Below are 17,287 nucleotides of genomic sequence, written 5' to 3'. Positions count from 1 at the left end.
CAAAGTAAGGTCCATAAAGACAGTGAGTGAGTTTGGTGTGGAAAACCTTGACTGGCCTGCACAAAGTGCTGACCTCAACCAGAGAACACTGTTAGCATGAATAAGACAGGAGACTGCGGGTCGGGCCTTCAAATTTAAACCCTAGTTTGCACTTTTGGAAGAATTGTTTAAAAAAAAAAAATTTAAAAAAAGCCCCAAAACACACTCCTAGACCTTGTGGAAATCCTCTCCACGAGAGCTGGAAGCTGTCAAAGCTGTGGGTCAACATCATATTAAACCTAAAGATGGCCACTAAAGATCATATGCGTGTGAAGGCAGACGAGTCAATGCTTTTACCAATCCAGTGTACGCTGCGTACTTTGCTATATTGTTATAATGACATAACATGTAAACACAGTCTAATGCGGTTAATTCTTACATTCCTCCACTAGTAGCACACATACCAAAGTAGACTTTACACAGCTATCAGACACATCTGCAGGTTCAAGGACTGAAACAGACCCACTGCATTTACATTTTTATTGCAAATAAACAACAAATGGTCATCCATCTGTCCGGCAAGGGGGCAGCGCAGGGAGCATGACAGCGCGCATGCGTTCAATAAAAGCCAAGTCCCGCCCGTGCCCTCGTGTGCGTTCACGCGATGTTGAAAGTGATCGAGAGGGAGCGCGCCAGTATGTTGGCAGCAAAAGTTAGAGGCTGCTAACATTAGCATTAGTGATGAAACTTAGGGTGAAATTAACTGCGCCGTGAGAGTGTGTAAAGCCGTGACAGGACTTATATTAGTAAACATGGAGATTTATAGAGAAGAGGAGGGTAAGAAAGCGCTTTTTGTGTCTTTTAAAAAGTTGTTGGCTAACGTGGCTACGAAGCTAGCTCGCTTGAAGGAGTCATGTTTGTGTAGAGAGGAGGCAAAGCCCGGTTATTGAAACGACGGTATTTATACTGTTCTTTGTTCTTTTGTTTGCTTTTGCAGAGATTCCGGATCCTCATATGTTCGTAAGTACGCTCTCTTCCTTAAAGTTTACGCACGCGTTAGCTTACACTTTGTGGAAAAGCTCCCCGCGTGTTGGCTCTTACTTCGTGGGGGGAGTTTATGGGTCTACGGACTGGATAGGTAATGTGTTAAGATCATCAGTGGCTTCCACGCAGGTTGGACGTGAAATCAGCACAGTCTAATTCGCTGAATGGAAACATGTAAACACTGCGCCGTGTCACTTCCTGTACATATCCTGTATTCAGAGAAACGCTGTACACGCACAGCTGCTTCTTACGGAAATCTAACCCAGTTTTACCAATGAGCAGGATGTCTGTGAATAGTTTTAGAAAACCGTGATGTTAGTAATCAGTCTACAAGGAATTGCAAACCATGCTGTACTTTTTTGCGTGACAGTGAAGCAGTTATTTGACGTAATGATCTCGTATTGTACGTGCAAAGTGGCCTTAGTTGGACATCTCTGCTTCGAATATAATATATTGACTCCATAACAAATACTAAACCGGTCCGTGGATTATTCTAAGGAAAAGTACCCTCTTCGTATCTCTTGGGTTAGTGACATTTCCTCATTAAGTGGCATGTTGTTGCCCCTTTTCCTCCCACGTGTGTAACCTGCCTGTGGGTTTCCTTTTTCTGCCACGGTACTCAAGATGTACAGATTAGCACATCAAAAGTTGACTGAACACGAAAAGCTGCTCCACAAAAAAACCCCAGTGGATCAGATAACTGCACAGCTGATTATGTAATGCTTGACATTTATTTTTGTGCCAAACAAACTTTGCTCCACTGTAATTTATTGGTGCTGTTAAAGTGGAGGAAAAAGACTTTATGGCTTTGTTTAATCACATCTAGCTTCTATTTGCATTTGTGCCCAGCATTACAGCTCTTGTAGTGATTCTTCTGTAAGTCTGACTAAAATAAACTATAGTATTCACTATGAGAATATGCTCCACATCCCCAAATTAGACGCAGGCTTCTTTGTTGTTGCATTTACGTGTATTTATTATAGTGCAAGACCAGAGAAAGGGGCTTGCCTGCTGATCCAGTGACTCAGAGCTTCTGGATAAAGGAAAGTGAAACTCTCGGACGTGGTGCTTTTCACTGCCAGCATTCTTACTGGAGCTCAGAGGCACGCTGAGTGCTGGCAGTGGTGCAGTTTTTCAGCAGCTGTGGGAATACTCCACACTTATCATACTGGGATCCAGATGTAGGTGGAATGTGGGTAAGAATTCAAGGCTGAAGAGGCTGCGAGCTAGTCTGAGGGCTGTATGTGACTGTTTGTGAATACTTTTCAAATCTCTTTATCTCTCTCTCCCTCCTGTTTAGAGAACTGTTTTAGGGATGTTTGAAGGACGTCCTCATATGCAAAGAATAATAAGATGTGGCCTTCTTGGTAAGGAGATATTGTGCAACACGTCTCCTGTGCACACATGAGTGTGTTGATCTTTATTTGTAGGACTGTACAAAACTTCTGAAACGTTATTATTCCTACAGGTATTGACTACGATGACGATCTAGACGACCCAGGAAATGATGATTATGTTAGTTGGAGTCATGATTTCCATGGATACCCTACAAACCGCCTGAGGTCATCCAGCACTGTATATCAGCCTGTATACTCTTCAGCCCGTAATTCTTCTTGCCCGTCCCCTTTAAGATTTCAGACGAAGGAGCGTGTAAGTGTTTAGTTTTACCGTTTTCTTTTTGCTGTGATGTTGTGCTGCAGACTCTAAATGATTCAAATCTGCTTCTTCAGGATGCCGAAAGAAAAGCCAGATTATTAGAAGAATCTAAAAAAAGCAAAGAAAAGGCTGAGAAGAAGCGGCTCAAGAAACGGGTAAATCCTGCTGTCTTGAATATGAAGTGATTGGTAATAAATGTCAGCTCGTGTGAGTAATGTTCACTGCGTGTGTTTGTTGATCAGAAACAGAAGGAAAGAAAACGTCTCGAGAAGCTGGAGAAGGACAAGCTGAACCCCGAAAAAAACGAGGAGGTGATGATCGTTCTATGCAACATGTTTTGAAAAAAAGAAACTGACCTCTTATCTCAACAAACTTGTCTTCTGTGCTTTACAGGGAAAAGATGATGCAGAGCAGTCCAAAGCAGAGGAGGGTAAAGCCGCTAATGATGAACACAAAGCCAATAACAATACTAGTGTTAAACCACAGGCCTCAGCCAAAGATACAGACAGCAGTGACAGCAGCGATGTTTCCAGTGATGAAGACGGCAACTCCAAGAACGACTCAGGCGACTCAGAGGTAGCACATTTAAGCAGGTTTGGCCTGCTGCAGAGTGGATATCATTCTCAAAATGAGCCACTGATTGATACCTCCTGGTGTAAAATTATTCTGATACTGTTCTTTTAATCCAATTTACTGTAACACAGGAAAATATGATCGCACAAAATTTGGCTGTAAATTTGATCACTTTCTGTTCATCAATTAAATTTTTTCTCGTCTCTTTTTAAGGAACTCGATATGACGAGTAGTTTTGTGAGAAAAGCTGCTCTTATAGCTATGCATAAACTGGAGCAGAAGCCCAGACCGGAGAAGAAGGAGAAAAAGAAGATGCCAGAAAAAGAAGAATACAAAACAGTCCCTGAAAAATCAAATAAAGAACGGGAGGTTGCAAAGAAGGTGAAGAAGTTTGCATACACATCAGATTGATACAGTCTTTCCTCTATACGAGTGAGTTAAGTAGGAGATGGCCTGGAAACTACGCTTTTCTTCCTTCTTACTCGTGTCTGTTTGTACCCGTTTAGACGTCTTTGTGGGGACCAAAAATTGGAGTTTTACTATACTTGTGTGGACCAACGGTCACTTATGAGGACAAAAGTGCCTCTCCTCACAAGTTTGAAGGAATTTTTGAGACTCAGAATGTGGTTTTAGTGTCAGGGTTACATTTAGGTTATGGTTAGATTTAGGCTAAGGGTTAGGGTAAGCGGCTAGGGAAAGCATTATGTCAATTAGATGTCCTCACTAAGATATCAAAACGAAAATGTGTGTGTAAAACTCACCGCAGAGAAATGAATGTGTGGACATCTGTTAGTTAAACATCTTAGATAAAACAGCAAGGATGGAGGAAACACTGGAGAATGACCAGAAAGCTGTAAAAGCTGCTGTATGGTGTCTTTTGGTGCATGTTAAAGGTTGAAACTCTGTTCTTGTTGTCTACGTAGGACTCTGCTGCTCCCAGCGTTCCCTCCTTTGAAGACCATGTAAAAAAAAGCACTGAGCTTGCCGGTAAGTTTCCTCTTTATTCATTCACATAAATTCTCAATGAGGTGATTTGACTTGTAAAGAATGCATAAAATGAATATTTATCAGTGAGATTTCATCTGAGGTTTTTCCCTTTTCTTTTTTTTTTTTCCCTAGTCATTGGAAATAAGCATGCGAGTGCTGGAGACTTTAATATGGCTGTGAAGTATTTCACAGATGCAATTAAGCACAACCCTAAAGAGTTTAAGTAAGAACATGTTCCCTAACTTTAAGTAACAGCAGTGATTGCACTTACACCTCTAGCTTTAATGCCATCTCTGCGTCTGTTGCAGGCTATTTGGAAATCGGTCCTTCTGTTTTGAGAAGCTGCAAGAATACGAGAAAGCTTTAATGGATGCAGAGTTGTCGCTTGGCATATGTCCAGGCTGGGATAAAGGCCTGTATAGGAAGGGAAGAGCTCTGGCTGGTCTAAAGGTAAAAACAAACCTTTTATCTAATCTTAACAACCCTCACATGTCATGTTTAATATGCTGTGTGTTCCTGAATTTAAGAGCAGACTGTTGTGCAACAGCGTCCTTGAGTTTAGCCGTAATCTGCCTCACTTTGTTCTTTGTTACAAACCACTCTTTAACCGAAGTAGCAACACACTTTTCTAACAAATGAAGGAGAAACATTAAAAAAGGACATAAAATTGAGTGCTGGTCACATGGAAGTTAGCTTAGTCTTAACTTGTTGATGCAGCTGCAGTCGGCTGTGTAGCGGCACATGCTGGATGTGACCCATCAGTGGTTGTAATGTTTACAGTTAAGGTTACAGTGACTTTAATAATGTCGCCTTGTTTGCAGCACTGCTGCAGTTGTTGCACAGGCTCACATTATTTTTCCTCCAAGACCAACTCGGCTCGGCTCAACTCAGTTTTCAGGGTTTTCCATTACGTAGTATTACCTGGAACCAGGAACTTTTTTAAATTTCCTACTCGGTCGGGGTTCCAAGTGAGCTGAGTCAATCTGAGAATGTGACGCCAACAGACCGCATGTCACTGATTGGCCAGTCAGTCACGTCACTTGATGAGTCATGAGAGCGCCAGTTCTGAAACCTGGCAATGAGGGAAATGGCTCCACAAACTCTGTTAAAAAGCAGTATACTAAGCGGCAGGTATACCATCGCCTCACATGCAGATGTCATCAGCCGCGTTGCTATAACAACCCCACACACACTGAGGTGATCCTCGATTGTAACAGAGAGTGACTGAAACGGTCAAGTTGAGTAGGTGGTTTGGAGAAAGAAGCGTTGTTCAGACTCATTGCAGTAGACAGTAATTAGGCCAGTTAGTGAAGAAACAAAATGATCTGAACCCAGGTTTACTTTGAATTGAAGATCTTGTTGTCCGTCATGTTTCAGAGGTATGAGGAAGCTGCCCAGGCTTTCACGGAAGTTTTCAAACTGGACAGTTCGTGTGCAGAAGCTGCCCAGGAGCTGATGCGCGTGCAGATAACACAGCTAATGGTATGTAGCAGCTGCGCTTAGTGGTGCAATCCCATCATGTCAGGAGTCAAAAGTAGTGCTGTAACTACATTGTGTACTTGAATCCAAACAGAAACACAGCGCTAACATCTTCATAGTTAAGATGAGAAAAGAAATGGCCTGCAGCTCAAGTTTTCAGCTGAGGGAAAGATGGGAAAATGAGGACTGATCCTTCATTGAATGTGCTTCTTAACTTGTGTTTCTGTTTTGCTTCAGGAGTTCGGTTTTACTCGAGAGCAGAGCTCAAATGCTTTAATAATTCATGGGACTGTTAAAAAAGCACTAGAAGTGCTGTCTAAGTTAAACGATCGACCAGGTGAGTTTCTCACTCCACCGCAGTTGTGGAAATAAGTCTTTTGTTCTTGTAGCCCACCTGTGTATTCTCCACAGAATGTATTGCTTGTATATTGGGCTTAAACTGACAAAGTGTGTTTAACTGTGTATTTTTATCCAGTTTAATTGCTGATCTTTGTGTGCAGGAGCTCTTCCGAACGGCTCTCTCCCACCTGTTCAAGTAGCAAATGTCACTGGAGTGTCTCCAATCCTTTCAGCCAACACAATCGCTGCACCTGCTGCCGCTGCGTGTCCTCCTGCTCAGTCCAAGGATGCGCTGAAAAAACCACTTATGAACAAACCTTTGGGCGCAGTCCAGAATACATCTGCTGCTCAGAGTCAATCAAAGCCTATTCTTACTCAGCCCATGAAGGCCAGCAACGGCGTTAATCGACCACCACTGTGAGTACTGATTCACTCTCACCGCAGGGTGCTTATGTGGAAGGTTGAGATGTTGCATTTTAACACAATGTTTATAGTGGACATTGAAGTTTCTCACGAAGGATCTTTGGAAGTGATGGTGGAAAGAAACCCAGAGTGGACTCTGGGCTTAAAGTTCTCAAAACACATCAGTTTAGATTTCACAACAGATTAATTCTTGGAGTAAATGTAGTCTAATACAACTGTGCAGAAGTAACAATGTGGGATTGAGGTTGTACACCAGGAGTTTACTGTTCCCGTGCGGCACTACTAATGAAGCGAGAGAACGTCATAAGCACGCCACTGCAGTCAGACTGCTTGGATTGAATATAAAGAAAAAACAAAACAAAAGCGAAGTTTGATATTTTAGCTGAAAAATGGCCCTTTGTGTTACTATTGCTGATTTACTGGTTTCTCCTTGGACCTCAAATGACACAGCCTCACAAACTTCATAACCACCATTTCATCCACAGCTAATGTTAAAAGGTGGATTGATTACATGAAGCAGAAGCAGCGTGGGTATATGTGGGCACCTAAACATTCAACACTTTGTTTTTTTGCCCCCCCGTGTCACTTCCAATAGATCGGTGTAAGAAATATTAAGTGGTATATAGAGAATGTGGGGCAGCAGATAGGAAGGTTAATTAAAAAGCTGATTCTTGATTTGTTTTTGTAATGGCGAAATTTAATTAGTCAACAGACACGATACTTTATTGGTATTGCTTCACCTTTAATTAGACGGCGTATCCCAGGAAATCATTAGAGCAGAAAATCGTTAGAGGCTTCTTTTTTTCTTTTTACTGTTTACTGTGCATATTATAAATTGTTGTGTATTTATCCTCAAAACAGACTGTGTGCATCGGTCGTATATTGTTTTTTTTTAAATGGTGTCTTCTTTCAACAGGGAGCTGTTTCCAGTTTGGGTGGGAAACCTGAATTTCCCAGTAACTGACTCCATGCTTGCAAACCTGTTTAACAAGTAAGAGCTGGTAGTGGAGTTCTAGGGTTTCTTATGTAATCAAAGTAAATAGCTCTGCATTGCTGTAGTGTAGTGAGATACTTTTTATGGTAACTTTGTTTTGTCTTTTACACTCCTGTTCTGCAGGGTTGGGGTCGTCTATAGCGTCAAGGTTCTGACTGCCAAACGATGTGCCTTTGTAAACTTCACAAAACAAGAACATTGTGATGAAGCAATCCGACGTTTCCACGTAAGTGCATCCTTTATTGTGGTAATTCAGTACTACTATGTCTGTGAAGTTGCCGAGAGGCAGTCGCTGTTGTAATTTGCAGGATGGCTCTCTGGCAGAAATCCAGGAAGCGGGGCCGCTTTAGATTCTTTAACATATCATTAAATTTTAACTCCCTGAAACACAAAAGCTACAAAAGCCCATGAATTTATGAAATGAGTTTTAATTTGTCATTTATATCTATTCAACTAAATATGAATACAAAATTCAGACTGGAGGCAAAGAAGTGCATGAATCTCCAGGGTCAGAAATCTGTCCCGCTTTAACCCCTTAATTTTCCATTTTTGGGGTTCCATTTTTGAGATGTCTCCTTTCCTAATCTCCTTAGGCCAGTTATATCTACACTTGTGTCTGTCTAGTTTTTGTTTGAGTCTTCTGAAACTGTCTGGATCATGTTGTGAATGCGTTGTTGACGTGTAACTCTTATCAGAGAGTCACGGTCACGCGTCTCTCTGTGATTTTTGGTGAATACTTTGTCACGTGCACAGGTTACTCCTCCACCCACTAAACTAGTATTGTGTTCCCTTGTCAGGGCTTTGAGCTGAATCACAACAAGCTCGCTGTCAGGTATCCGGACAGGATCCCTGCGGGCTTGGGTATTTCCAGATCTGCCCTGAGAGCTGATGACCTGCAAGATGAGAATGCGAGGTGAGTCCTTTCATACCAGACTTCACAGCTCTGACTGTCCTGCCTCCTGCAGGCTCTACCGGGGCAGCTCCCTCGCCTGAACCAAACCGAGTATTTCAAGTAGTTAGAGAGCATCAGGTGTCAGTCTCATTACTGGAAGTGTCCTGCTGAATGCTACATAAGAAAAATGACACCTGGGGACACCATCCTGTCAGGATGAGACTTAATGTGTGAAAATGGGCCGAGAGTTTAAAGGAATAGTTCAAAACTTTGAACTTTATTCCCTGGAGTAAAGGAGCAAGCTATTAGGGGTGCAACAATACTCGTATCGATATTGAACCGTTCGATACAGTGCTTTTGGTTCGGTACGCATATGTATCGAACAATACAAAAATTTTTATTTCTTTTATCAACTTTTCTTCTGCCGATGCTGTCTGTGTTGAGCGCTCAGTGAATCTGCGTTCGGCTACTCCGCCTAGGCTGCACTGTCGAGTGCAAATCCACTGAGCGCAGCGCATGCTAGCAAGACAGAAGCTAAGCTCGTTGCAACATGGCAACTGCCTCAACGCTACCCGAAATTGACCCCTCCCCCCTTCCTCCCCCTCCCCTCATTCAGATCCGGCGTTTGGAACTATCTTGGTTTTCATGTGAAGCATGACCCTGATGGTAAGCGCGTCATGGACAAAAGTAAAACAGTATGTCTGATGTGCCACACAATGCTCAATTGGTGGGAACTAGTGCGTTAGCGCAGTTAGCTTGTTAGCATGTTGACGCCGTCCAGCCCCACGCACGGGGCCATTCGCGGTAACTCGTTAACGGAGATTTGCGGCGTTATGGCGTTAGTGTCATTTTAACGAGATTAACGCTGACAGCACTAGTGGGAACACAACGAATATGACTGCACATTTACGCCGACATCATCCTAGTGCAAAGACAAGTGGAAGCAGACAAAAACAACAAGCACGCATGCTACAAACTTTACCCGAGTCATTTAGACAGCCGTTAGCACATGATTCTCCTTATGGGGACCTGATATGTTTAATATGCTGCTGAGAATATAGCCCAGAAGAAGCATATAGTATAGCTTTTACTTTGGAAAGAGCCATTTCTCTGTAATAAACTCTCTTTTTCCAAAGATGAGTGATTTCTTGATCAGATAGATTTATTTTTTTATTATTATTTTGTTGTTTCAGCAACGTTAAATTTAAAAACTGTACTTTTGAGTTGAAATATCTATTTATAATTTTAATAAATGACAAATTAAAAAGGCATGAACATTTTTTTATATCGAAAAAAAATATTGAACCGAACTGTGAATTTTGTGTATCATTGCACCCCTACAAGCTATTTAATTATCCAACACATAAATGGCAGGATTATATGTTTAAACTGCTAGTTATGTGTTATTAATGAACTGCTAAAGTTAAGTGGCTCATACCTAAAATGTAGTTCTTTGTTTTTATTGCAGGCATAACGAGAACAGCCAAAGGACAGTACGTCCTTAGAAACCCATCCCCGACCACAGAGGGGACTACTGAATGAAGACCCAGCTGCTACTTTGACTTGGCCTGAATGTTGTGTTTTCAATAAACGCTTAGTATCCAGTACAGAGTAATCAACAGTATCTACAGGTTCTCCTGATGTAATAGCTTTATGTAAAATCATCTGGTAAATGATGTCTGAAAATATTGTGTTATTGTAAGCTGATAAATTCAGATGTTAAAAGCTTCATGTTGCCAAAATTTTCAAAGCCTGACGAATACATGGAAGGGTTGGGTATGTATTTTAAATGTTAGTATTCAGAAAAAACAGTATGTAATTTACATGTTTATTTAAACTGCGGATTAGTCTAAGACTGCAGAGCAGCATTACAGCTGAGCACAGCAGTCTGTTTCAGTAAATAAGTAAATTTGAGTGTTAATTATAAAGTTGTTCTGTGGACAATTTCTGAGTTATGCAAGTAACATTGGTCATCAAATGCCAGTATTACATTGGCTCTAAAAAGAATTTCTTTTAAACATGTTAAGCAGCAGGAATCAGTAAAGTTTTGTTTATGTCGATCTTACTTAAATAATACATAGAGCCTGAACACATGTTCAATTAAGGCCTGTGGTCAGCCGGTTTTCCTAAATTATCTCTAATCATTATGGTCATCGATGATTCTTATTATACAGGTGTATTAAGCTTATAGTAAATGTATAACACAACAAGCATTACGCTGTTGTTTCAGTGCTCCTTGTTTATTTTTACCTGAAATGTGTCTTAAACGAAAAACCTCAAGGGTTGAAAATGCCATTGCACATTTTTTTTTTTTTTTTTTTAATATAGAGATCCTCAAATTGTGAAGGTTGTTCTTAATCCAACAATTAAAGTTTATACTCTGAATTCCTGCATCGTCCTTTTTGTTTTTAAGATATGAACCAACTTCATGGGGCATAGATGGACCACACATACGACTGCTAGAGAAAGCTTGTAGTGGGGTGTCCTGTTACAGATGTGATTGAAAGTGTGGGTTGTAGAAGTGGATCAGATCTGTTTGAATCAGGCCTTGATCTTGACATGGAGGTGTTCACTGATCCACAATAAAATAAATCCTCTCCAAAGTGATAAAATTTAGGGCTGTTCCAGCTCCCCCCTACAGAAGGTCAATGTTTACACAAATCACACCATCTGCAATCCAAACGGGTGAAAATGAGGCAGAAAAACATCTTGCTAAGAAGATTTCCTTACAGCGGGTACAAACATGGAACAAGAATAACAGTGAAACGCTTAAACCAGGAAAAAATGTAATTTTTCAAACTCACAAGTAGAGAAAACTAAAGTGATTGAACAGATGGGTCACAACCATCTAATCCTGTTTTATTCCAGTTATCCTGTTCAGGCTTGTGGTTGTGCTGAAGCCTGTTGCTGCTGTCATCAGGTGAGAGGTACGCTACACCTGCATACCTTTGAACTTTGGGAGGAAGTCTTAAGTGTCTGAGACCCACCCAGACACGGGAAGAACATGCAAACTCATAAAAAGGTCAGCCAGTGGACCCGAGATCTTGCTGTGTCACGTTTTATGTCTACAATAAACTAAATCAAAAATAATTAGCTCTCAGTAAACTGGGAGTGGATCTTGGGACATGTGCCCTTTGTGTTCAGGCAGTAATCCAGCTTTGAACAGGTACCTGTAAATGTGAGACCTATGTTGGCCAATAGATGGCAGCAAAATCAAGCGAATTAAAATGTGCACCAGAGGTAAATCATGTTCCAGCCTTGAAAAAAATTCTGACAAATTATATTTTATAAACTCACCATTATGGCACATGGAGTCAAAATCATGGGCCACACACCTCTTTTGCAGCACCTGGAGCTACAGCAGCTTCAACATTTCCCATCATTAAACATGCTTTCTCCACTGAAAACATTAATACACACCCACTCTAATAAACACCACGGTTTTGTGTTACTGACTTTTCTTTGCAGCCTCAATTTTGAGTCATTTTGTTACGTGGGCGACTGCACGTATAGTACTCTACAACTGTAACGCATCGGGGTACGAGTGTGCTTAATATTTCACACGAAGACACGAGTGAAACAGAAGGCTTGGCAAGAAGCGTTCAACCTGTGGATTGAGAGCCATGTGCAAGAAGAAGACGAAGAAAATGCTGGCGTTTTAACAACATGGCATCTCATCAGCAAAAGAACTGAACAGGTGTATGAATTGGACAGATCTGAACAGAAGCACAAACTGAGGATAAAATCTGAACTTTTTCTGGCTCGGCACTCCAAACAATCAAGCCTCCCCCTCCCTTTGGGATCAGAAACAAATATCCACACTGAGCTTCTTAACTGATATGCATATGAAGGTGCGAATCCAAAGCAGCGATACTCTCAGAGGTCTTAAGCATATGGTGCCTGTTTGAGTCAAATGAATGCTTCAGCATGATCACAAATGCAAAGAGGCCGTCTTTAGCTGGGAGCGAAAACACTCAACTCCCCAATGTGAATGGATTTCCTCTCACCTGTCACCCTACTCCCTTCATACGGGGTTTATGTATTCTTACAGGTGGAGGGGAGCGAGTTATTAGTTTGGAGATTTGATGCGACTTCTGAAGGGGCCTGCGGTGTTAATTGTGTGAATCGTCTAACTACCTGCTTGCCGCAGAGCCCCTCTTGAAAAGTGAGACTTTAAAATACAGCAGCCACAGAGTTCCTGCGACACCAATCGGGTTCTTTGATGGCAACTTTGGACCTAATTAGAGGCAGAAAACGTGTGAAGTGCACCCAGCCGTGAATGTACAGCAGCGGGCTCGATAATATCAGCTCTTAACCCTGCTCCTTAAACACTCTCCTCTGCCTCTTCTGTTCAGACTGCCTGTGGCAGAGAAAAAAAGGCTTTATAATGCTCCTGCTCCCGTGCACGACGAACATTACGGGCGGAGAGAGAATTATGAAAAAGAGAGGTAGCGGCGTCTGTTAAAAGGCAGGTTTGAATCATTTCTGCTGCTTTTTCAGACTGCTGTTCATTCCTCTTGAGGCCGCATTAAGGCTGGAAAAGCAGGGCATTTTTTTTTCCTCCCCCCTTCACGGGATGTGTCATCGTAAGTACTCCAAAATCTTCCCTTTTTGTCTCTCAATTTATAAGAATAAAACTCTAGGCTGGCTCTGATTAACCGGGTGGGGTTTGGGAAATGAGCGTATCAACCTGCAGCGCCGTCATGCATTTTTCTGGGTGTAATTCGTCCAATCTATAGAGGCTTTGCACCATGACATCACCCTATAACACAAGCTCCATAGTCTCTCCTGCAGAGTGGAAAATGCACAAACCTTCTGCAAGAAAATGTGGCTAAAATGTTAAAGAGCTGCGATGCAACAGACAGCAGAAATGTATTCAGAAAGAATTCTGATACTTGCAGAGAAGCTAAAGGATCACAGCTATGAAAGTACCGGTGGATAACATGTTGTGTCTTTCTCTGGCTTTTTGTTTTCTTCAGCCAGAGATATTTCACATGAGAGAAGAGAACCTAAACACACTGTGCACATCATTAACTGACCTTAAATAAACAGGTGTGTTTCAATTAAATTTAAAAATTTGATTTATGTTTACGTCCGTCACATGTCATTGTTAAACGTGCACCACACACCTTGTGGGACAAAGCTGCAGCGGCCACACAGATGACACGTGCACGACAACTTAAAGGGTTAGTTTGGAGTTTTGTAAGCGTGGTAGTACTTTGAGTATTACCTACAGCATTCACCAGTATGAAGGAGGAGACTGGAGTACCAGCTGAGCCCTGAGACCTAAACAGAAAGAAACAAGATAGTGAATATCAGTTAAGGTGTACAGTACGTAGTGAAGACTGCATTATCTAAAATACCTTGAGATGATTATTAAATACATTTCCATCCATCCATGTTCTTAAACACTTGTTTAATTTAAGGTCGCAGGAAGCTGGAGACTATCCCAGCTGTCATAGCAGGAAAGGTGGGGTACACCTTGAGCAGGTCACCAGTTTGTCTTAGACACAACCATCCACACTCATGTCTACATCAAATTTAGAATCACTAAGTCACCCAACGTGCATGTGTCTGGAGTTTAGTTTAGACGGATCACAGCTTTGATGGGATGTGACTTTGCTTGTTTGTCAACTTTGCCACTAATTTCAGCTTTTTGAGGCTTAATCTGAAGATGGTCTGTGCCGTCTTTGGTGCCGACTTGGGGAAAATAACAAACGTGCCCGGTGTATTAAATGCTTTAACAAAATCCAGTATGACAGAAACTGACTTAATAGGGTGCTTTGAAATAGGCTTGATGCAAGTTATCCAACCACACCTAATTTTTTTTTGAGGTACGAGTTAAATGCACTTTCAACTTCTGCCCTACTGGTGGCGCTGTAGTACTCGAGAATAGGGGGACTTTCCCCTGTCATTGAACTCATTTCAAAGAAACACTTACCCCAAGGTTCACTGAGCTGCTGTTCTGGAGCTTTTGATCACATGATGTTCATTCTTTTTAGTGTGAGTTATCCTTGATTCAGCTAAACTTCATTTTCAGCACAATGAATATCACATAATATGTGATATACGCTCCAAACGGGTCCTCTCAATGAGACGGTCTTCCAGCTAAAGTTGTAGTACATCATGTCATAGTTATCTGAGAGAGCAAAGTCTTTGGAAATCTGTCCACCTGAACCTCGGGGAATAGTTAAATGTCAAAAACAATGAGTGCCACATAGAAACAAGTTTAATACACAGCCTCTGACAGAGTAGAAAACAAACACAGACCTATTGAGATCACTCAAAACAAAAACAATCTAAATTTTTTCATAGACTGCATATAAAACATGGAAATAACTTTGCAATGTGGATAAACCTGCATTTTTTTCTAATGACCAGCAGGGGGCGACTCATCTTGTTGCGAAAGAAGCTCGACTGTATGATAAAATGATCCCACTTCTCTCTTCATGAACACAATAAACCATTTTCTGTCATGTTTTGGGCTCAATCAGTATTGTCAGGTCTACTTTAACAAACGTCACCATTGGGGTCATAAAGGACAAACTGGGTAATGCGTGTAGTTAGCAAGTTTTTTATATATGTTTGTGCAGTGTCGCTCAGTTTGTTAGATCTAACAAAGATGGTGACCATCAAGAAGCTACACTCAAGGCTTCACACACCTGTTAGCGGCTTTGCAGTGATTATGTCCATCTTTTATATTCAGTCTATGGGATTTTTAGAGGAAAAAACATCATTGTGCTTACTCCACTTTCTACCATTACAGCTAATGTCTGACTCCAGCTGCACAGACAGTTTTAGAATGAAGCCATTTAAAGCTGAAGGCACCTGTGTTTCATCCGTCCCCGCCTCGCCTCTTCTTCCTTATCATAAAAACAGTCACTGCCTGCCAGCACTCAACCTGGAGTAGAAAAATAAAAGTCGTGTCCTCTGAATCTAATAAGGAGATGGAGGCTCTCCTCTCTGTGTGGGATATTCCTGATTTCAGAGAGCCGCTGCGACTTCCACTGGTGGAAGAGTCCAGCAACCTGGATGCTTCTGTGCTGACCTGACTGCAGTCTCTCTTACCAGCTCCATCTCAATGTCCCACTCTGTCATTTGTACCATCGGAGAGACCCATCCCGCTCTCTGCAGCTCCAGAGCAGATGTTCTAGCTGTCTCCGCTCAACCGCCGCTGCTCCCAGGTCAGCTCCAGAGGCAGATGTTGCTCATGGCCTGGCAGGTGGAGCTGCTCTCTGCGGGAGAGAGGTAGATCTTTCCACTGGGGCAAACGCACACCTCGTACACGGTCTGCTCCTGCGGGGCCTGCCTGGGCGATGCTGTGTAGGTGCCGAGCGGGAGGCTTCCAAACTGAACGGCGTTGGCATCTAAAAGTATCTGGAAGGACACAACGTTGGAGACAAGCTGGAAGTCATTCAAATAACACTGTCAGGGGTGTCCTGGAGTGATATAGTACCAACTGGAACTGATAAATGACTGTGGCACAATCAGTAAATACAGTGGCAGGTGGAGTGAAATACAGCAGTCCTGATCAGATGAGTTAGATCAGCAGTGAAGGTGGATTTTGCTTGGAACATTAAATTGGTCTCTCTCTTTTTTTTTTGGCCACACTAGTGGCTCAAGGGAGCCGAGTGTCAGTTGGTGGGTCGCTGCTTTGGTTCAGACTGAAATGGCTCAACAACTATTAAACAGACTGCCAAGATTTCCCAATTAGTGACTGACAATTCTCTAAACAACCATTATTAGAACTCTGGAGATCTGTTTCCATCCACCACCAGGCTCAAATGTTAAAAAGAAAAACAGGAAAGTAAAACGACTTCAGTTCCACCATATCCACAGGCTCAAAGCAACTGGACAAACTCATAAATATAAGGATTGCATTGTGACTTTGTTGCAGACAGTTTGCAGTCAGTTACCACCTGCAGTCTGAAAGCAATGACATCACTAAATGCGCTGCCAGGCCTTTACTGCAGCTGCCTTCTGTCTCAGCGTCCGTGGCTCAGTTTTTGTCTCAGATAAGTGAACAGCTGGCTCGGTTGGGTTAAAAAAAATCAAGCAAGTGACTCATCGATTTAAGAGCATTAAATATCTTTTGCCTTCTGAAGCTCTTGGGTTGTTTTGGGATGTTTGAGGTCACTCTTCATTTGCGCCGTAAAAAGCCGTCCTGTTCGTTTTACAGCATTTGGCTGAATCTGAGCAGGAAGTAGAGCCACGGTCCAGAATTTAGCCTGCTTCTTTTATCAGCATTCACAACAAGAGAGTACAAAAACCCAGCCAAGGCTGATCATTTCCTCCGCACCATGCACGAGTTCCTGGATCCAGAAGGATATCTGAATTTAGACTAGTTTGTAAAATGACAAATTTGAAATAAGTAAGTTGAGCCAAGCCCGGGCTCTGGCCAAATTTTCATGCAAATCATCTTTAACTTTTTGAGACATCCTGCTAACAAACAGACTAAATAAACAAACCACATAACCTCCTTGCCGGAGCTAATTAATACCACAGACCTAGCTTCACAGGTAGCCGTACATGCCATCACAATGCATCCTCCATATTTGACAAGTAATGATGTTTGCGTTGGATAATTAGTCCTTGCTTTCCCTCTCTTTCCATCATCCAGGTAACAGGGGCAGAGGGTACTGATACGCCAGTACTGCAATATTTTGAGAGATAATACTGTATTGATACTTTATTATATGAACTGCAAAGACAATACTAACTTTTTAGCCCTAGAATAAAAAAAGAAATTACTTTAACAGTTCAACAGATGGTGATCTTGTGGGGGTTTTTTCCCCAGTGACATCGGCATACGGGAGGAAGTTTTAAAAACAGATGGCGGCATTGTAGAAAAAAAGAAAAGTATTAAATCCAATCTATGGACTTATTTTTGTATTATTTTTTTAAAAAAAAGGAAGGGACAA

The 17,287-nt window shown here is 41.9% G+C and overlaps 2 protein-coding genes across 4 annotated transcripts in view; one reads left to right on the top strand and one right to left on the bottom strand.

Annotated features, from left to right (window-relative positions):
- The first annotated feature begins 634 nt into the window (after positions 1-634).
- LOC116333154 (tetratricopeptide repeat protein 31-like) lies at positions 635-10,751 on the top strand. Of its 2 annotated transcripts, XM_031756321.2 has the most exons (19): positions 644-816; positions 977-999; positions 2,007-2,219; positions 2,324-2,390; positions 2,492-2,673; positions 2,754-2,834; positions 2,922-2,990; positions 3,073-3,255; positions 3,466-3,633; positions 4,176-4,239; positions 4,372-4,462; positions 4,548-4,689; positions 5,617-5,721; positions 5,956-6,055; positions 6,219-6,474; positions 7,397-7,471; positions 7,598-7,700; positions 8,272-8,387; positions 9,835-10,751. In XM_031756321.2, exons 3-19 carry the CDS (start codon positions 2,214-2,216, stop codon positions 9,869-9,871), a joined length of 1,845 nt encoding a protein of 614 aa, XP_031612181.1. In that variant the 5' UTR covers positions 644-816; positions 977-999; positions 2,007-2,213; the 3' UTR covers positions 9,872-10,751. The 2 variants fall into 2 exon arrangements, with proteins under 2 accessions (XP_031612180.1, XP_031612181.1); XM_031756320.2 differs by lacking the exon at positions 2,007-2,219 and having other exon boundaries at positions 635-816.
- Positions 10,752-14,583: 3,832 nt separating this feature from the next.
- The window catches only part of LOC116333185 (zeta-sarcoglycan-like), a 53,773-nt gene continuing 51,069 nt past the window's right edge, over positions 14,584-17,287 (bottom strand). For both annotated transcript variants that reach the window (XM_031756370.2, XM_039608109.1), the window contains exon 9: positions 14,584-15,743. In XM_031756370.2, coding sequence (XP_031612230.1) covers positions 15,552-15,743 — 192 coding nt within the window. In that variant the 3' untranslated portion in view covers positions 14,584-15,551. The remainder of the gene's footprint in view (positions 15,744-17,287) is intronic.

The sequence above is a fragment of the Oreochromis aureus genome, linkage group 3 (genome assembly GCF_013358895.1).
Source record: "Oreochromis aureus strain Israel breed Guangdong linkage group 3, ZZ_aureus, whole genome shotgun sequence".
NCBI lineage: Eukaryota > Metazoa > Chordata > Actinopteri > Cichliformes > Cichlidae > Oreochromis > Oreochromis aureus.
The sequence above is the reverse complement of the archived record's forward strand: the minus strand, read 5'-3'. Positions and strand labels throughout refer to the sequence as shown.

What these genes read in the sequence shown, in the direction of transcription:
- LOC116333154 (XM_031756320.2), top strand. Translation starts at nt 792, where the DNA reads ATGGAGATTTATAGAGAAGAGGAGG. An exon ending in AATAAGATGTGGCCTTCTTG is followed by an intron (nt 2,391 to 2,491) that starts GTAAGGAGATAT and finishes TTATTCCTACAG; the next exon opens with GTATTGACTACGATGACGAT. An exon ending in AGAAGCGGCTCAAGAAACGG is followed by an intron (nt 2,835 to 2,921) that starts GTAAATCCTGCT and finishes TTTGTTGATCAG; the next exon opens with AAACAGAAGGAAAGAAAACG.